Source organism: Dermacentor variabilis, chromosome 1, assembly GCF_050947875.1.
Source record: "Dermacentor variabilis isolate Ectoservices chromosome 1, ASM5094787v1, whole genome shotgun sequence".
Taxonomy (NCBI): domain Eukaryota; kingdom Metazoa; phylum Arthropoda; class Arachnida; order Ixodida; family Ixodidae; genus Dermacentor; species Dermacentor variabilis.
The window spans coordinates 267637326-267656372 of record NC_134568.1 but is presented as its reverse complement, the minus strand read 5'-3'; the positions used below and the strand labels follow the sequence as shown (position 1 = coordinate 267656372).

General features: G+C 44.7%; 1 protein-coding gene across 2 annotated transcripts in view; it reads left to right on the top strand.

Annotated features, from left to right (window-relative positions):
- Spg7 (SPG7 matrix AAA peptidase subunit, paraplegin) overlaps positions 1 to 19047 on the top strand; it is a 79218-nt gene that overhangs the window by 41402 nt on the left and 18769 nt on the right. For both annotated transcript variants that reach the window (XM_075675328.1, XM_075675336.1), the window contains exons 13-14: positions 1431 to 1541; positions 15261 to 15376. In XM_075675328.1, coding sequence (XP_075531443.1) covers positions 1431 to 1541; positions 15261 to 15376 — 227 coding nt within the window. The remainder of the gene's footprint in view (positions 1 to 1430; positions 1542 to 15260; positions 15377 to 19047) is intronic.

Here is a 19047-nt window from a genome sequence, read left to right as displayed (position 1 = left end):
GAGGTGAGCGTGACTGCCAACAGACACCCTCTCCCTCTGCCTCGAGTACTGTCCGCAGGCAACGTTTCTTCTTCTCTTTCTCCCATACCGGAGCCGTGGGACTGCTTCTGGTTCATATGAGGAGCGCCACCTCCTCCTTTTTTTCTTCTCTTCCTATTTTACTGTGCGGCCCCATTTCCAGTGGCATCGTTGCATGTTCTACATTGTATGATTTACCAAAGTAACTTGTCATGGTGGGTGACGTTGCTAGGACTATGTTTTACCTCAGCTGGGCACGGCTTTTCCTCCAGAGGGAGGAAGCGCAGGGTTTGGTTTTAAATTTCATCATTTTTCATGGCGTGTTAAGCATGCACTGAACTTGTCTCATTAAAATAGCCAAACATAGTGAGAGACACCCTGGAAGGGCTTTTTTATTATTATTAAAAAACGATACAAAAACGTTTTTGTGTGTGTGTGTGTGTGTGTGTGTGTGTGTGTGTGTGTGTGTGTGTGTGTGTGTGTGTGTGTGTGTGTGTGTGTGTGTGTGTGTGTGTGTGTGTGATCTGGAATTCTCCATGAGTGTGCTTAAAGCTCAAAAAAATATCTTGCAACCTTAATATATACCAAAGAATAATTGTTCATTTACTATTATGAACTGCCCACTTCACTCCTTGGAACTTTGTAGAAAATATGGTTTTAAGATTGTAGTGTTCCTCAACTGATGCTGTGTAAACTACTGCAGACTACCAGCGGTATGAAAGCACTGAAAGCATGATGCTCCGGACTGCACTTTCTCACGCCATATTCACCAGATGGTGGTTTCATTGTGAATGTTCTTCCTATTGTTGTCGCATTTGAAGTGGCAGACGACCTGTATGCCTGTGTCGTCCTATATTTCGGTATCGGTAGCTGCCATATTAGTCTAAAAAATCTTATCAAATAGAACAGCTACTAGCATCTGTGTTGTAACAGGAAAACATACTTTTAAGGCCTCTTTGTTGCGAAGTAACCACGACGTGGCAAAATGATCATAAGCCAGAAAGTGGCAGTCGCTTGTGACTAGCCAAGGTTGTCAGAAGTGAGGTTAATTGACTTCCACATAAAAATGCGGCAGATCCCACGCCCTGTAGGAATCGATGTTATGTGAAGCAGTGTGCGGGGAGCCTACCAAGTTAACGAAACAACCATGAGAGCACCAAGATGTAGGCGGCTGTTTCATGACTTACATGACACGCATGTCATGACCTATCATTGATTTTCACCATACACTCTTGTCATACTACACCAATTTTGGTACACACCAAGTTAATGAAACGACAATGAGAGCACCAAGATGTAAGCGGCTTGGTAGATACTGTCAAAGTGGCAAATGTTCAAGAAATGCTTCACATTTAATAATGTGTACTTAGTTTTAGATAAAGTTTATTCTTTGTTTGCATCTTTCTGAACAGGTGCAGACATTGCCAACGTGTGCAATGAAGCTGCGCTTCATGCTGCACGCAACAAGGAGAAGGTAGTCTCATCAGGGAACCTGGAGTATGCTGTTGAGAGAGTTGTTGGAGGTAAGTGCTTTAATAGTGTGGTACCGAACGTTGTTGTTCATATGTATAGTGTGAAGCTAGAGACAACAGGGTCATATTGCTGTTCCACAAATATAGACAATATTTTGTTTCCCATACCATTACTGTCAGTATAAATTTTATGTAGCACTAAACTACAGTGGAATCTCAATGATACGAATCTCACGGGGTCACGAAAAATATTCGTATTAGCCGAAATTCGTATCATTGAAACAATTAAAACTAGATAAATTAAAAAGTCAGGGGTGAACTCTCACTCAGGCACACGTACGTAAAAAGCATTTATATCTTGAAGAAAAAGTCTCAAATGTCTTTCTGCCTCTTTTTCTTTGTCAGGTCACTTAGCAGACTTTGTTCAAATCCTTAAAAACGCTTCCATGTGTCATCGCTGATTTCATCCGCAGCCATAGCACGCCTCAGAACTTCGAGCGCGTGCAGCGTTTCAGCCGCCAGTCGTGGACCTTCACCGTCACCCACGTCTAACATAACGCGGTCCGAAGCACAGCAGTTATTCCGTCCGATGGCATGTGGAAAAGGAGGAAAAGCACAAAAGCAACAAAAGTGCCACCGCTTCAAACTCTTCGCGCCCAGTTGTGGCTTCCGCGCTGTCCGCCGTCGCGTCCGCGCCTCCGCACCAAAAGAGAAAGGGAGAAATCGCGTGACTGCGCGCTGTTCTCTTTCGCCGTCGGTAGGGCGGCGCTTATTGAAGGGACACTAAAGCGAAACAGTAAATAAGTTTACACTAATGGAGCATTGTTTGAGAACCCTGCAGGCAGTCATATAAAAAAAATAGTTTGATTATTAGATGAGAAGATGAAGGTCCAAGTATCAGTATTTGGATTTCGCACCGATACCCCAGCTCCGGTACGTCAGCGTGACGTCAGGGATTCCAAAGTATGTTTTCACATTTGGGTCGCGCTGGCTGAATAAAGGTTCCCGAAACTTACCATGTTTAATATTTGGTTCCTTTAGAGCACAATGTAGTAAATCTGTACCGCTATATATAGTTGGTAGGCCCTAGAAGATGCCATCAAAATACAAGGCGTCACAGCCCCCAGGTGCGGGAACTCAAGTAGGCGTCACCACCCATATTTCGTTCTTGTGCTTTTTCTGGCTTACCAAACGTCTTATTGTTGTCCCCCAACACCAAATTCCCCCAACACCGAACGCCAGAAGAACAAGGAGCGAATGCGCATGCGACGACTGAACATGTCACCAGATGCAAAAGCAAGGGAGGCTGAATGGAAATGCCAACAGCAACTGATTAGATTGCTGGGTACCAAAGGCAGGGAAGCAGAACGAAAGCGGCAGCAGCGACAGGCGATATCGCTGAACACTAAAGCGAATGAATTGGAGTGCAGATGGCAGCAGCAACTGGCTGTGTCACCGAACAGCAAAGCCAGGGAAGTGGAGCTCAGACGGTAGCAGCGTCTGGCTTTCGCCAAGCACACTTTAAAATTTCCAGTGTCTTCGGTAATTTTCGTATCAACCAACACGGGTCGAAAATTGATTGGTAACAACCGTTCTCTAGCACATTGCAAAGTAATGGGGCTCGGCCGGAACCACAGAAAAATTCGTATCATCCGGAAATTCGTATTAGCCGTGATCGTATCATCGAGATTCCACTGTATATTAAAATATTGTGCACTAAGAAAATAGCAGTTGTAGAGCAACAGGAGAGTAGCCATCAGGCAGCAAGAGTTGGCAAGCTTAGTGATAGAATCACTGCTAAAATTTGCATGTGCCACCTACCTTCAAGGACAATGACCTCTTAGACCTAAAAAAAAAAAAAAAAAGAATTGGGTAGAACAATTGGGAATGATTGTCCACGTCAAGCAGTGTGACCTGCTGGGCTTGTCGCCAATACAGAGGGAACAAGCCAAAACACCCAGATCTGGACATGTGAGGTCTCAGCGCAAGGGCTGAGATCTCTCATGTCTCATCCTCAGTGTTCTGGCTTGTCACCTCGCTTCACATCAATCCGAGTTGACACAACACCAGCAGACACCAGTAGAAACACTGAATGCTCACTCTTCTCCCTACCCTGATGATAAATAGGTGGTGATGTTAGCGCTTGTGCCAACCAAGCTAGACATTCCTCTGCTCCTCGAATTTTCTTTTTTTTTTTTTTGCCTCTCCTCCTTCGTCTTTCTTTTTCCACATCACTGTACACAGCTAGAAACATGATTCATTCAAAGTTTGGGAAGTTGGCAAAGAACTGCTATAACAATGACATGGTTACAGTTTTTCAGTGCAGTGGTGAGAATGGCGCACCGTTTGCACCAATTCATAACAGCTGCTACATTGTAATGCTACAAATGAGAAAAACTGTGCCAAGTGGCACTTTGGTCAATCCCAGATCGTGGGATCTATCATCCTATGTGAAGGATGCCCTTCCGTCTCCTCTCACAGCTGAAGGGTCCCGACTTGCAACTGATGTTTTTAAACATACCTTCCATCCACCCTGCTTCATCTTCTGTCATGTAAACGATAAAGGCTCGTGTTGTTGTTTATTATGGCTGCCAAGAAACTCCTGCTTTTACACAGTTCCAAACTGATCCTTTGGACACACCAGCATCTACTCCAAAGAACATTATGTGTATTGGCGATAAAGTTTCAGGTGCCATACTACATCTCGCTGTATTTTTAGAATAGGGTCGATGCATGCGACATCACAAAAAATGACAGCCATGAAGCAAAGTTGATACTATTCCCCGTGTTATTGGTGGGGCAGCTTCTCAGCCTTCTGCATGCTATTTGGATGCTGCAAAGAGATATTTGTTGACTTGGCACTAAAATATAACTTTTGCTCACCAACTTTGCATGAAACATAAGTGGTTCGGCCTAGCAAAAAGCCAATGTGTGAAGCTTGCCGCTAATATGTTCGCACCAATCACTGGTAGCACTTCTGACACATGACGTAGTCTTGTTATACCAGGTGCTTCTTTATATAGGGAAAATTTTAAAGAAACTCATATCTAAGCTTCTGCCTTTTACAGATACGCAAGCACATGCCTAGGTGGACATTAGCTGCAAGAAAAATTTAACCAATTATTTCGGTAATTAACTGAAATATGTCATTAACTTTTTCATTAGTAACCTTATGGCACATGTTGTAATTGCAAAATTGAAGCTGAGGAGTAATGAAGTTACGATGGCTTACCGGAAATCCTAAGGTTAACACCGCTTTCAAAATATCCACCCAAAAATCTGCTAAAGAACGCTTTGGCGTTCCAGTTAACACTGTCCTGAGGCACACATTTAGGAAACTGTTAACTGGAATACCCTTGTATATTGTAGCACATTCTAAGGTTGCATATCTCGAAAGTAGTGCTAGTCCTAGGATTTCTGTTAAAGGGGCCATGACATGGTTGTCCAACAGTTCTCCGTTTATTAAGGGAAATGAGACATCCACTCATTCGTAGCAATTGCTACAAAGGAAACCCATACGGGTTCCTCGAAAGAAAAGCCTCGCAGTTGAAGAAAAATTCATCCTGGTTCGGGACTCGAACCCGGAACCACCGCCTTTCCGGGGCAGCCGCTCTACCATCTGAGCTAACCAGGCGGCCAGCAGGTGGCAGGGCGAAGTCCAATTTGTCAGCAACTCGATGCAAAGGCAAGAGTTTGACATAATAGTTCTGCGGAAACCCGCAAAGTGAAGAGAAGTAATTAAGGGAAATGAGATCCACCCATTCGTAGCAATTGTTACAAAGGAAACCCATATGGACCAGGACGAATTTTTCTTCAACTGCAAGGCTTTTTCTTTCGAGGAACCCGTATGGGTTTCCTTTGTAGCAATTTGCTATGTTTGGGTGGATGTCTCATTTTCCCTTGATTAATTACTTCTCTCCACCTTGCGGGTTTCTGCAGAACTACCGTCTTGCATCAAACTCTTGCCTTCGCATCGAGTTGTTGATGAATTCGACGTCTCCCTGGCATCTGCTAAGCTGCCTGGTTAGATCAGATGGTAGAGCGGCTTCCCCGGAAAGGCGGTGGTCCCAAGTCCGAGTCCTGGGCGAGGACAAATTTTTTTTCAGCTGCGAAGCTTTCCTTTCGAGGAACCCGTATGGGTTTCCTTTGTAGCACTTAGCTACGTTTGAGTGGATGTCTCGTTTTCCCTTTAATAATTCCTTCTCTCTATCTTGCGGGTTTCTACAGAACTAATGCGTCAAACCTCTTGCCTTTGCTTCGAGTTGTTGACAAATTTGACTTCGCCCTGACCTCTGCCAGCCACCTGGTCAGCTTGGATGGTAGAGCGGCTGCCCCAGAAAGGCAGTGGTCCCAGGTTCGAGTCCCGGACCAGGACGAATTTTTCAACTGCAAGGCTTCTTTCGAGAAACCTGTATGGGTGTCCTTTGTAGCAATTGTTACAAATGGGTGGATGTCTCATTTCCCTTAATTAATTACTTCTCTCCACCTAGCAGGTTTCCGCAGAGCTATTACCCCAGTTCTCAGTTTATATTCGTAAATGAGAGTAGAAGGTCCCCATATGGGTTATACACACAAAAAACTGGGCTCTCAGCACACATTTAACCCGAAATTTCAATTTTGAAATCGCTGCCTCTCAACTCCTCCCACCGACACCAACAGTCATTTTAGCAAGGCTGTTTGATGTCTGTAACTCAGGAAACGCCTCCATCTCGTCTGCTTTGAAACTGTTCGAGACCACATCGAGCGTCTTTCTCCACACAATCTAAGACCCAACAGCATAGCAATGACGTCGCCGCTGAATTTTGCCCACAATTCCTTTACTTGCATGATAAAAAGTTTAGAGTGACATTTCACTTCGTGAACGCAGGTGACGTGCAAGCGTATGGGTGCTAAGCGTACACGACGCTATTGACCCTTGGTGCACCTAAACACCTACACTGTCGGCATCGCAGATCGTATTCAAGACAGGGCTTGCGCTGCCGCACCATACACAGCAGCTGCCAGAGTAGAACGCCCCCTTGTAAACATTCGCTTACTAACGAACTTCACTAGCATGGTGTCAAGCTCACACAGGCAAACATGAACACTTCACACTTGATGACTGCAGACATTCGCTGTCAAAACAGTGGCGTGAGAAATCGCAGCAGATGCAGCGAGCGAAGTGATGCTTCAACGCAAACTGAAGGCTGAGAACACTGCACACGCAAAGCTACGAGCCGTCAACCCACCTAGACTCGGCCAGTATCGCTAACATCATGCGTATCAAAGTTGATGGAAAGACTAATATGTACGAGATTAACATGGTATCTTGAGCAAGGAAATAGACTGCCATCATGTACGACCGGATTTCGTCCACGGTTGAGTGCCCAGGACGGTTTCTTGGATCTACTAAGCCATATCGAGCACCATCGCGTAGACGGCCTTTCCACACTCGCCATCTTTATGGACGTTGCCAAGGCATACGACTGTGTGCTTCATACAGGCATCATCAACGGACTCCGAGCCATGGGCGTCTCGGGAAATGCTCTTCGATTCGTCCATGAATTTCTCAGTGATCGATGTGTCCAAGTTAAGCTCGGAAGTATAATGAGTGACAAGCGACGAATTTCTCTCGGCGGCCCACAAGGAAGTGTCCTATCTCCCTTGCTTTTTAACGTTGCCATGGCCAGGCTTCCAGATGCCCTGAAAGTGGGTCGGACGGCAGTTAAAATGTCCATCTACGCAGATGACATCTGCATTTGGATCTCGGGGTACCAACACAAACGTTTGGCCCAGATAGCCCAGGCCGCAATCTCCACTATCGATCGCCACTTATCGACGCTTGGCCTATCTTTATCAGCAGAAAAATCTGCCTTCATGCTTTTCCCGGGAGTGAGACGCAAGTCAACACGTCTGACGCTGAATATCAGAGGGCATTCAATTCTTCGTGCAACTCATGTTTGATTCCTGGGCGCCACCATCGACAACAAGCTACTATGGCGTGGTGCGGTTGAAAGTGTTGTGGCTGCATCAGTGCAAAGGGTCAATGCACTTCGTCGATTGCCAGGTGTACGTTGGGGAAACAATCCTATATCCATGCTTAAACTGAACGCTGCACTGATAACAAGCTGCATTCTTTATCAGCTCCCTCTGATATCACCGTCATCGAGTCAATTCGAGCGCTTGGAGGCAGTGCACAGAAAGGTACTTCGCTTGGCAATGGGAGTTCCAATGGCGGCTTCAAACAAGAAAGTCACTAATGAGGCAGAGTCTCTTCCACTCCGCCTCTTGGCATCTCGGGCCTTGCTGACGCAGCTATTAAGGCTGGGCGAGTCACGCGCAGGCACGGCGCTTCTCCGGCGGCTAAGAGCAAGAACTCGCTCACATTTCCATGCGGCGTGAAGTAACCACGTACTCCCAAGAAGATCAACCGAGCAAAGAATGTTTATTACGGGTATCGTGTGCAATATATAGCACACAGGAAGAAAGAGGGGAAGGGACAAATAGAGAGTAAGGGACGAAAGTGATTACAGCAGGTGCGCCCAGCTTCATAGGCACGTGCGGTGTCATGATGATACAACAGTAGAAGTAGAAATTGGAAGGCTGAACACCTTCAGATTTTTAGGATTGGAATGGCCTAAACGAAGTCGACTTGACCCGCCATGGTCTTTTTCGGACGTTACCTGCAGCCTCAATGTACCCCACCTACGGACGAAACGCACCATTTCAACTGCCGAAGCAAAGTGTATTATGCTGGCCCACTTGAGCACTGTGTTTCAAAGCCATCTACAAGTGTACACAGACGGTTCGGTGTGTGTACAAACAGATAGCTGTGCAGCGGCATTCTGCATACCATCCCTTGATGTGTCATGGTCTGGCCGACTGGATCGCGTAGTTTCCTCTACAACAGTAGAAAGCGCCGCAATCACCGCGGCTTTGCGGAAACTACGGGCCTTTTCTGCACGAGATGTCGTGGTGCTGACGGATTCCAAGTCAGCATTACAGAGATTACATCGGGGTCTACCTCTAGAGAAATTTACAAGGCAGTCTCTGGCCTTGATTGACTACCTAACGAGCAAAGGATTTAACATAAGGTTTCAGTGGATTCCATCACACATAGGAATTGATGGAAATGAGGAAGCTGATGCCCTTGCACGCCTAGCGCTGACATGTGTCCCAAAAGTGAAAGCTCCAAAAGCTTTTCAAAACCCTAAGGGTGCAATCCGCCTTCACTTTAGAGAGATGCACAAGAATCCACACGAATCCTGTGTGACTCATGGATTTACACGCGAACAAACGACGCTTTTATACCGCATCAGGACCAACTCCGCATACACCTCAGCTTGGTTATTCAAGACTGGGCTTCGCGCTTCCCCACTCTGTGTTTTCTGTGGTGACATTGGCGACATCGAACATTTCATTTGGCTATGCCCGCAGTTTGACACAGAAAGAAAAGCGATGGTCGACAATCTACATAAGAGCGGTCTTACGCACAGGACCTTTGAAGACGTTGTTTTCCCCGGAGGGCCCGCAGCATTCAGGAAGAGAGCGCAACGACTGCTGATAGCCTTCCTGCGAAACACAGGGCTCACCGACACCTGGTGACACACCCCTGATCTCAACTCGAAGGAGGATCAGGCGGAACAATTGCCGGCTATGTATGCCAGGCTAACCCCGCCTGCTTCAACATCACCACCACCACCACCACCACCCACCTAGACTGTGCCTCCAAAGCAGATCGTTTTCAAGATAAAGCCCATGCAACCACACGCAGCCGAAGTACAATGCCGTGCCTCCCTCACCTCCCCTGGTATCATGTGCGCAGCGGAATACGCCATGCTTCCTCCCTTGCGCATGCGAGATTGAACCACCATTGTCGGCTCACCGTCGCACGCTTTCACTCGCACACTGTTGCTGCTGCCACTAATTGTTACGGGCACGGGGTTTTGGCGACCTTCTACAGCGTCTGCTTGGAGCTCGAACCAGATTGACCATCGGAGAGAGTCCGGCAGAGAAGAAGAGGTGATGTAAAAAGAATAACAAGTTTAGTACACCGTTACGGGTGAGCAGTGTGCTCCAAGACAAAAAGTACAGAAATGTTCAGCGTGCATGCTCCTGCACGCATGGGCAGAGAATATCTGTCTGTGGCATCTCGCTGGCCTTCTCATATGCTGCACCATTTGGGCAACCACATTCTTTCTCTCTGGTAGAGGGCATTGTCTGCACACTGGTCAGCACACACAGAGGAATAGAGAGAATAACCACTCACTGGTGGAGAGGTGGGGAGCGCAGGTAATGTCAGGTCAACACACTGGCCATCCTACACACAGGAATTCGGAGAAAAACCACTGACTCACTGGTGTAGAGGTGGGGAGCGCAGGTAATGTTGGGTCAACACACCGGCCATACTACACACAGGAATTCGGAGAAAAACCAGTCACTGGCATAGAGGGGTTGAACGGAGGATAGTGGAGAGTAGGATTTACACTGGTGCATAATCCCATCGCACACACCCGATGGACGAGTCTTTTCATGTTGATGAGCATGATGATTAGGCACGTCATGCCTCAGGCACTTGGCATCCGTTTCCGTCGTCGTCGCACAGTGAACCGTAACAACACACAGTTTATGGCGCACAAGGACGATGTTATCCAAGTACGTCTGTATCGCAAACAATACCTGTAGCAACTGCCAGAGGAGGTCAACCCGGTGTGGATCTGCTTTGCGACGCTTTGCCTCGTTTGTCCTTCCTGCCTTCACTCAATGTTAGGAGGTAATAGAAGGTAATAGTTTGTCCTTCCTGCCTTCGCTCCCTCAGGTAATAGAAGCTGGCCTTCGAGACCAGCTTCTATTACCTGAGGGAGCCGTTTCCATGGGTGCCTATTTATTTTATCACCACTCATTGTCGCCAGACTGCTTTATGATTCAAGTGCAACATTAAAAAATTCAAATAAAAATTTTTGCTGCCCCAGATGCACTAAAATTTTGCCAGCTTGCTGTGGGACACGTACAGTTTAACATGCAATGCATAATTTAAGCTCGAAAATTTGCTGTCGTGGCCCCTTAAGCAAACATGACTTTACTCCTCGGCTTCAATTTTTCCGTTGCATCATGTGCAGTAAAGTGATTAATTAAAAAAATAATTCGCATGTTTTAGTTAATGAGCAAAATGATGGTTAAAATTTGTCTTTCTCCTAATTTACACCTAGCCATATAGCCCAGCAGCAAAAATGGCGAGGGCCTTGATATGACAGTTTCTTTTTTCTAAAAAGGACTCCACATAAAACTAAACACCTGGTATAATATATTGAGCAGAAAATTTGGGCGTGCAGTAAGCCTCCTGCCCCCATTCTTTATTGGTTTCATAAGGCCCCCCTCCCATCCCATGCTACCCTGGCTCCAGTAGTCGTCAATGGCAATTAGACCTAAGGTGGCATTTGTTAATGCCTGCTTTTGGATCTACAGGTAGCCAATCGGCAAGCTAGCTTGCATGTGACATTGCACTCATGGCCTCTACCACCTCCAAATTTCAAGTTATTATTTTGGTGAAGGATGACATTGAGGAAAAGTATAATTAATTTCTCTGAACTGCCCGATTATTTAGACACTTTTGTGATCCTTTCTGTGTTGGAAAATTGCTTGGTGACTACGTATATATATAACACAGCCCCACCATATTGCAGCCCTATGCTAGTCAGTTCATTTTACTGCAGAAGCTGTTTTTCTCAAGGCCTCTCACACGCTTCCGTTTCATGGAAACTGTAATCTCCTTATGTGGCTCAATACAGAACAGCCCACATACAGTCGAACGCCTTTAAAACGAAGTGCTTGGGGCCTCAGAAATCAATTGGTTGTACAAGTCACTTTGTTTTAAAGGTTGTATACTGTATAGTTCTCTGTATGTCGAGTTGGCATATATATATAGCCAGCCATCTGTACTACTCCTGCAGATGTGCCGATTGCTGGCTCTACTGTCTACGGAATAACGCAAAGAAACAATAAACACTTAAATATCCTCACTGAAACCTTCAAGCACATCATTCCTTTCATAAACTAAATTTGTTTTTTGGATCTCTCATACGTGCATAATGCAAAAAGGCCTGTGCACTGTGCATTGGGTGCACATTAAATAACCTCAGGAGGCCAAAATTAATCCGGAGTCCCCCACTGCAGTGTGTCTCATAATCAATCGCCGTTTCGGCACATAAAACCCCAGAATATATATTTTTTCCCCATGCACTTTCGTACACAAATCGGTGCATTTGTCTACGAACAGCACCTAGCTGTTTGAGATGCGGATCCTGTGTTCGGTGCTGATGCTGTTTCACATTTCTCCGCCGATAAATATTTTCTTGCCTTCTGCATGGTCCATGTTCTCGAAATATACATTTTTTCATTGGTAATACACATTTCAATGCCATACACTTATAAACCTATTTATGATTGCTTTCATTGTTCTTATGTCCCCTGTTCCTCGTAGTGAGCGCTCAGCAGCTGCAGCTTCTGCTGTAACCAGTTTGATTCAGAAATCAAATACAGTCGAACTTCAATATAACGAAGTTGTACTTGCAGCAAAGAACTTTGTTAAATCGAAAATTTCGTTAATTTGATGTTTTAAGGTTTCAGCATTGAACAATTTCACAAATTCCCAAAACATTCCACGTGGATAATATCTTGTTTGTAAGCTTTTATAAACAAATCACAAGTTTGGGCCATAATAACGTAGTTATGAGCACCAGCGCTTGCGGTGCAGATCGCACTGAGAGCAATGCATCGATGTGGCTCATGGCGTCCGAGATTTGCGTGTATTGCGTCTTGCGCCGCAGTAGTTCTGTGACACCATAGCTGTCCGTGCTTAGTGCCTGCAGCTGGTGCCCACAAATTAAAAACAGAAGTGTAAAAAGATGCAGATATTGGTCCTGAGCAAAAAATAATAATAATAATAATAAAGATAAAAGATTAAAAAGAAATTAAGGAAAGTCACTTTTGCCAGAAAGGTGGAGCATTGATGGCGATAGCAAAGAAACTACACGAAGTAAGGTTCATAGTTTTATTGGTGCCACATGCGCCCAGGCAAACATTAACAGATCTCGCTCGATGACCATGAACTCGCAGTCACAACACGAGCAAGCTCTTCGTACCGTGTCTCACAAACTTGAGATTATGCGACCGCCAACACTTCACTTGGGGGAACAACAAACGTGCGTGAAGCACCCATTCATTTCGGCTTGCAGTGGAGAGATTGCCTCCAAAATTGATATGGTGCAGAATGGATGGACATGGACATGGATGGTGCAGAAGGGGGATAAGCGAGCGTTCCTGCTCCCCCTCCCCCTCAGCACATGCTTGATCACATTATTGTGCGTTCACTCCCTCCCCATCCCTTTTGCACAGAAGGAATCGTGAGCTCGTGTTTCTCCGAGTTGTTTACCAACACGACAAATAACAGAGTGGTGTTTCCTGCCTACTGTGTCCGGGCACGTGTGCTTTGACAGCGGTTTTTCTGCTCAAACTTTTCATGTAGAAGGACGCTTGAAATAACTTTTGCCTTGGCCAACAGTGTTTTGCTAGGTTTACTAGCCACACAGGCTCAAAGTACATGATTGAAATGGCTGAAAACTTTGTTAAATCTAAAAAAAAAATAGATACAGTTTTCAATGCAACTAAGATCTGGAAATTAAAGTAGTTCGTGACATCATGAATTTCGTTAATTTGAGGTTCGTTACATTGAGGTTTGACTGTAGTCCTAATTATTTATTGCTATAGCAATTATATGGACACTCCAGATGCATTTTTGCCATCGGCGTGATGTTCTGTATAAAGTCCAAGGGCAATAACATCATCGCCGCCCGTCGTATGCTGTATGTGCGAGTGAAAACATGCAAGGGAAGCCGACGATCACGGCTCAATCTGGCCTGCGAGAAGAAAGAAAGCGGAGAGCAAATGCGCCGTCTCCTGTCGCACCAAAAGCTGGGGGCGGGTCACGAGATTGAATCCCAGCCACGGCGGCCACGTTTCAATGGGGGTGAAATGCGAGAACACCCGTGTACTTATATTTAGGTACACATTAAATAACCCCAGGTGGTCCAAGTTTTCGGAGTCCTCCACTATGGCATACCTCATAATCAGAAAGTGGTTTTGGCACATAAAACCCTATAATTAAAAAGCCGTGGGAGGATGGGAGGGAGGCAGGGGGGTCAGCGTTGTGCTCCGACAGCAATTGCACGTTTCACTAACAGGCACAAGGGGAACTGACGATCGCAGCTCAATCTCGCGCGCCATATACGGAGGAAAGCGGAGAGGGGGCGACTTCGACTCTGCTAAAAAGTGCGTACTTTGCACGGTCGTGCTTGCTGTATCTTGAAAGGGATCTGCAGGTGCCTCGTACCTTTGTGCATGCCGAGTTCTCGCGGCTTTTGCGTTGAAGCGATAGACTGCACAAAGGTCACTTTGCTCACTGCTGCTGATGCTCACTCACACCAATGTTTTGACAGCAAGTTTCTGCATTCATCGAGTATGATGTGTTCATGTTTGCTTCTGCACGCTGACACCATGCTTGTTAATTCAGTTAGTAAGCAAATGTTTCCAAGTTTATACGGCCGATAAAACTAATATGGTTACTTAGTATAGCTGTCTGCTAATTTGACATCACAATTGATGCCTTTGGGGCCAAACTGCAACATTCTTTCTTTCTTTTTTGTGTTAGTCTTTTCTATGTTCTGGTTTCATTGCTGCTGAAGTAGTAATTATTCATTCCAGACAGTTGTTATTTTGTTTTCTGTACAGCCTTGTATATGCTATGGTATCCTGCTTACTATATGAAATGCATATTTTTATCGGTGGGTGTGCTCCATATTCATGTTATGGTTTTGGCACATTGCTATGACAGCAAAGTGTTTGTGTGCTGACCAGCTCCCATTTTGTATTATCTGTCTACTAATGTTGTAGTTGTAAATTCTATGCTTGTGTTGGTGTAGTAGAACCACTGTCAGTGTGGCAAGGTTTTTCTTGATCAATCTTTTTTTCTTTGTTGTTGTTTTGCGTGTTCTGTGTGGTGCTTTGTTTTAGTGTATAACTGTTTGCTGTTGATCCAAAAGGATTTAGTACATTCCTATTGTCACTTTAACGCATGTCTAATAAATTGAGCCAAGGTTTATTCTGCAAGTGAAGCACAAAAAACAGGGACATACAGAGGATACAATGCATGTACTGTACTGTTTTGTAGTCTGTCCCTGTTTTTTGCATTTCACTTGCAGTATGTCGTACCAACAAGGCTGAATTTTTACCCATCTCAAAGTTCATTGATTCTAGTCAGAATTTAATTTTGCTTCTTTTTTTTTTTTTTTTTTTGCACTTACGATTGCCCTATCTGTGGCAACTTGAAAGGCATACCACATGTGGTCTTTTAAGTTCACGTATATTAAGAAACAATTGCCTGCATGAGGAATGGCAGTGTCCAGATAGATAATTAGCAGTGTCCAGATAGATAGCTAACACACACACACATATATATATACAGTACATATATAGGTAGTATCTGTAATTAAAGCAAGACAACGTATAGTATACATTTGTAATCACACAAGCACACAGTATAGATATGTATGTAATTAAGGCAAGACAAGATGTTGTATATATGTATTTGTAATTGTAGTATATTTGTACTTTAACTTCATTAATTTGGCCAGCTGCTACAAAATTTGCACTAAAATACACTTGGCCATTCCCAGCATTTTCAAGGTAACATGTTCTTCATTTTTGTTTTATGAGACCTTTATCTCCTCCTTGTAGGAACAGAGAAAAGGAGTCAGGTTATGTCTTTGACTGAGAAGGAGGTGGTTGCCTTCCATGAGTGTGGTCATGCCCTTGTTGGCTGGTTGATGGAACACACAGATGCCCTCATGAAGGTCAGTAGGTGGATTGTGCCACACTTTGCCAAATGCATACATATACATGTTATGTACACATTGTGTCAGAGACATTCTGAATGTTCCCATAAGTTAGGTAGGCTCAAGGGGTGGGGGGAGGGGGAGAGGGGATAGGGGGGATTATGTTCTGGTGCTACACAGCAGTGAGTCATCTCCTGCCAACCGAAGAAAAGGAGCATTGTGTGCAGGTGTAACCTGCTGTAGTGGCTTAGTGACTGTGGCATTCTTCTGCTTAGCACAAGGTGGTAAATTTGATTCCTCTAGAGTTGTGGCAGCCATATTCTGATTGGTGTGAAACACAAAGATGCTCATGACCTAAGGTTTGAGTGCATGTTATGGCGCACAATGTGATCAAAATCAGTCTAGAGCTCTCCACTAATGCACACCTCAGAGCCAGGTTGTGGCCTTGGGACAAAAACAGACACATACTTAAACACCTTTTCTATCCTTAAGTCATTTACTGTACAACAAAGTTCATGAGATAAGGTTTTTGCCCTTGCTTAGTTGCACTGTTTCAGCTTACTTTGAAGACCAACCAACTGGCCCTCTACAAGATGATATTGGCTCTGCAATGTTTGAGAAACATACACATCTACTTTTCCTCTGTGTATGTGACAAACCTTTGATGACACAACGATGACAGTTGCATGATTATGATGATAACAGCATAACAACAATGGCAGCAATTTGATGACTATGACAGTGGCATGACGACGATAGCACAGCAATGGCTGCAACATGATGACATTGACGATGGCTACATTTCGTTGACTGCCATATAAGACAGTAAGAGCCGTCTGCGTGAGAGGAAGACTAAGAATTACTTAGAGATTTACACTATGTTTGCAAACAACGGTAGGCACCGTTTATATATTTTAGGCCCTATTTGCGATGCACATGGACTATAGGTGGCACGTGAGGTCATCTATGATGGCTGGCTGGCAGAGAGATTATCAGGATTGTTGATTACGCATCTGTGTCGTAGCATGCCAAGCTTATTCTCATCGAGTGCGGGAAAGGGCAGCGTTGGGGCTACCTTTTACAAAGTAGCTGTTTTTAACAGACATGGTGGATCACCTCCAAACCTGCGAAGAAAAGGATCCCATGCCTAATAGAAGGCAGGAAAGTTCTGAACGCCGGCTATCTAATTTGTTATAGCATCTGTCAAAGCATGCAGTGCTGAAGCTGTTACTATTAAAGGACTGTATTAAAGGCTTGTACGCACGTCGGATGTTCAAGAGGAAACTCATATGAATTTGAGTTTATTTTTTTACAAAGGCAGTCGCATCAATATGCCTGAGCTTCTTGTTGTATTTTCGAGTCGCATTGTCCACACGCTTTGCATGCCCTGTGTAAATATGTAAATGGCATTCTTGAATATAATAATTCACGTACTGCGTAAATAGAAATGAGTATCTTCCATATCCAGCACGGCGTGTGTGCCTGTTGGACTGTACACAGGCGTTTTTGAATTTTGCCCCCATTGAAATGCAGCCACTCCACCCCTGCAGGGATAAACGCTCGATTGTACCGACATGCAGGCCATATGTGACATTGTGTACGTGTGTGGGACTGTGGTTTAAAGTATTTTTCAAGTCCTATATTTTAAAAACCCGGTAGTTTTATTACAGGTTCTGAAAGTTCCAACCTATTGTGCTTTAAGAACTATGCATACCACTCCTTGTGAGAGCAAATTCAATTAATTGCTTCTTTTGCTCTCACAAGGAGTGGTATGCATAGTTCTTCTTGAAGCACAATAGGTTGGAACTTTCAGAACCTGTAATAAAGCTACTGGGTTTTTAAAATATAGGACCAGACCTGAAAAATACTTCAAACCACGGTCCCGCGGACGTACACAATGTAGCATATGGCCTGCACATCGGTACAATCGAGTGTTTCTCGAAATAGCGTACCCTTCATTTCCAGCTGGTACTTGAAAAGCAGAGGCAGTTGCCTAACGGGTATACAAATAATCAACTTGTACGGTAGCATTCCAACAGCCTTATAATGTCGTAAGGCACAGGTGTGAAGTCGTTAGCTTGTGTCCTTTCGTGCTGCATTGAATGTCTATTTCACATAAACTATACCCACAACATCGTAAAAGTTTAATGTTTATGTTTTCGTCATCAATGTCAACAATTGCATTACGCTTACTGGAGCTACTCTAGAAGAAGTCCTTGGCGACAAAGTGTGCGCTACAAATTTTCTTTGGCGGTGTTGGAGGCTAGCCAATTCAAAGCTTCATAACCCACTTCTTTTTTAGACATGTGTCCGTCGTAAAGGAATGAAGACTTATTTCACCCTTCGCCGCTCGATTGGTGCACTGATGCACACAACATATCCTGTTGTTTATAAATTTTTTTATGCCGTAGATGCAAGCTTTCAATAAATACATCAGGAACGCACCCATGTGCACGGAGCTGTACGGAGGCACTATGCGGATAATGTACGAAGCATTTATCTCACTGGCTGCTCCGCAGCATAACCATCTGCGTGCATTGCGAATAGCACCGTCGCGCCAGAGTAATTTTAACGACCTAGGGTACTTTAACATGCACCCAATGTACGTTTTTGCATTTTGCCCCATCAAATTACAGCCGAACGAGACAGTAGGCCTAGCTCACTGACCGCCTTAATCACGGCCGACAGTGCTTGTGATCTGGCTGCAGCTTGGTTTAGTGTGCTTATTTTTGACTGCACAATGAACCTGGGCTTAAATAAATTGGTTTTCTCAGTGACGTCGGTGCAAATAGTAAACAAAACATACTACTTGCAAGCCAGCCTCACCGCTTTGGTGAGACAGTCAGCGTTTGGTTTCCGTCTGCGAGACGAAATGCCATCAGATCGTTACTTGCGATCATGCAAGTTCTTTAGAATGGGCGCTGCTTTACGGAACATGGGCACATTGGATGTAATTTTGTTCTATTAAGTACTATTTCATGTGAAAAACAAGCTGTAGCTGATTTTTATGCCGCCGTGAGTGGTGATAGAAGTGATCGCCTCGGCGGGATGCTGGGAACGGCGAGGTACCGGCTCTACATCAACACCAGCTGTGTAGGCCCGCGAATTCTGGGCTGTTGGCCGCAGCCGTCTGATCACTCCGACTCTGTATATTTTATTTTGCACACGGAAATTCATTAACACATTTAGGCGTGTTTATGACATCCACACTAAAATTAACATAGCTGTGACCGTGCTGCTTGTGTATGTGAACGTGTGCTAGGTTATCAACACTGCTAATGTGACGTGCTTTGAGGTGTATCTGCTAGTGCTTGACCTATATTCAAGGCTAATCCTAATCTAACCTTCCCACAGTGTGGTAAGAAACTGTAATGACATGCTACTGACAATCCTAAGTACCCTTGTTGGCTAATACACACCACGTAAAATAACACAGAAGCTTAACCGTTATGAAATTATTGGTGCATAATCGATGCGTTGATATAAGAATACAATTTTCACTTTCTACCACGACGGCCCATTGTTTGCGACGGTATTCGTAAACAGGAAACCTATGAAAAGTTAAACTTCTTGCGTCTTTTAACACAATGCAGCTTGTCGGCATACTGCGTTTCCTTCATTGTAAAACTACAGAATAAGGACTGCACACATAGAACTCGCGCTCCCACAAAACTCAGCGGCTACTGAGG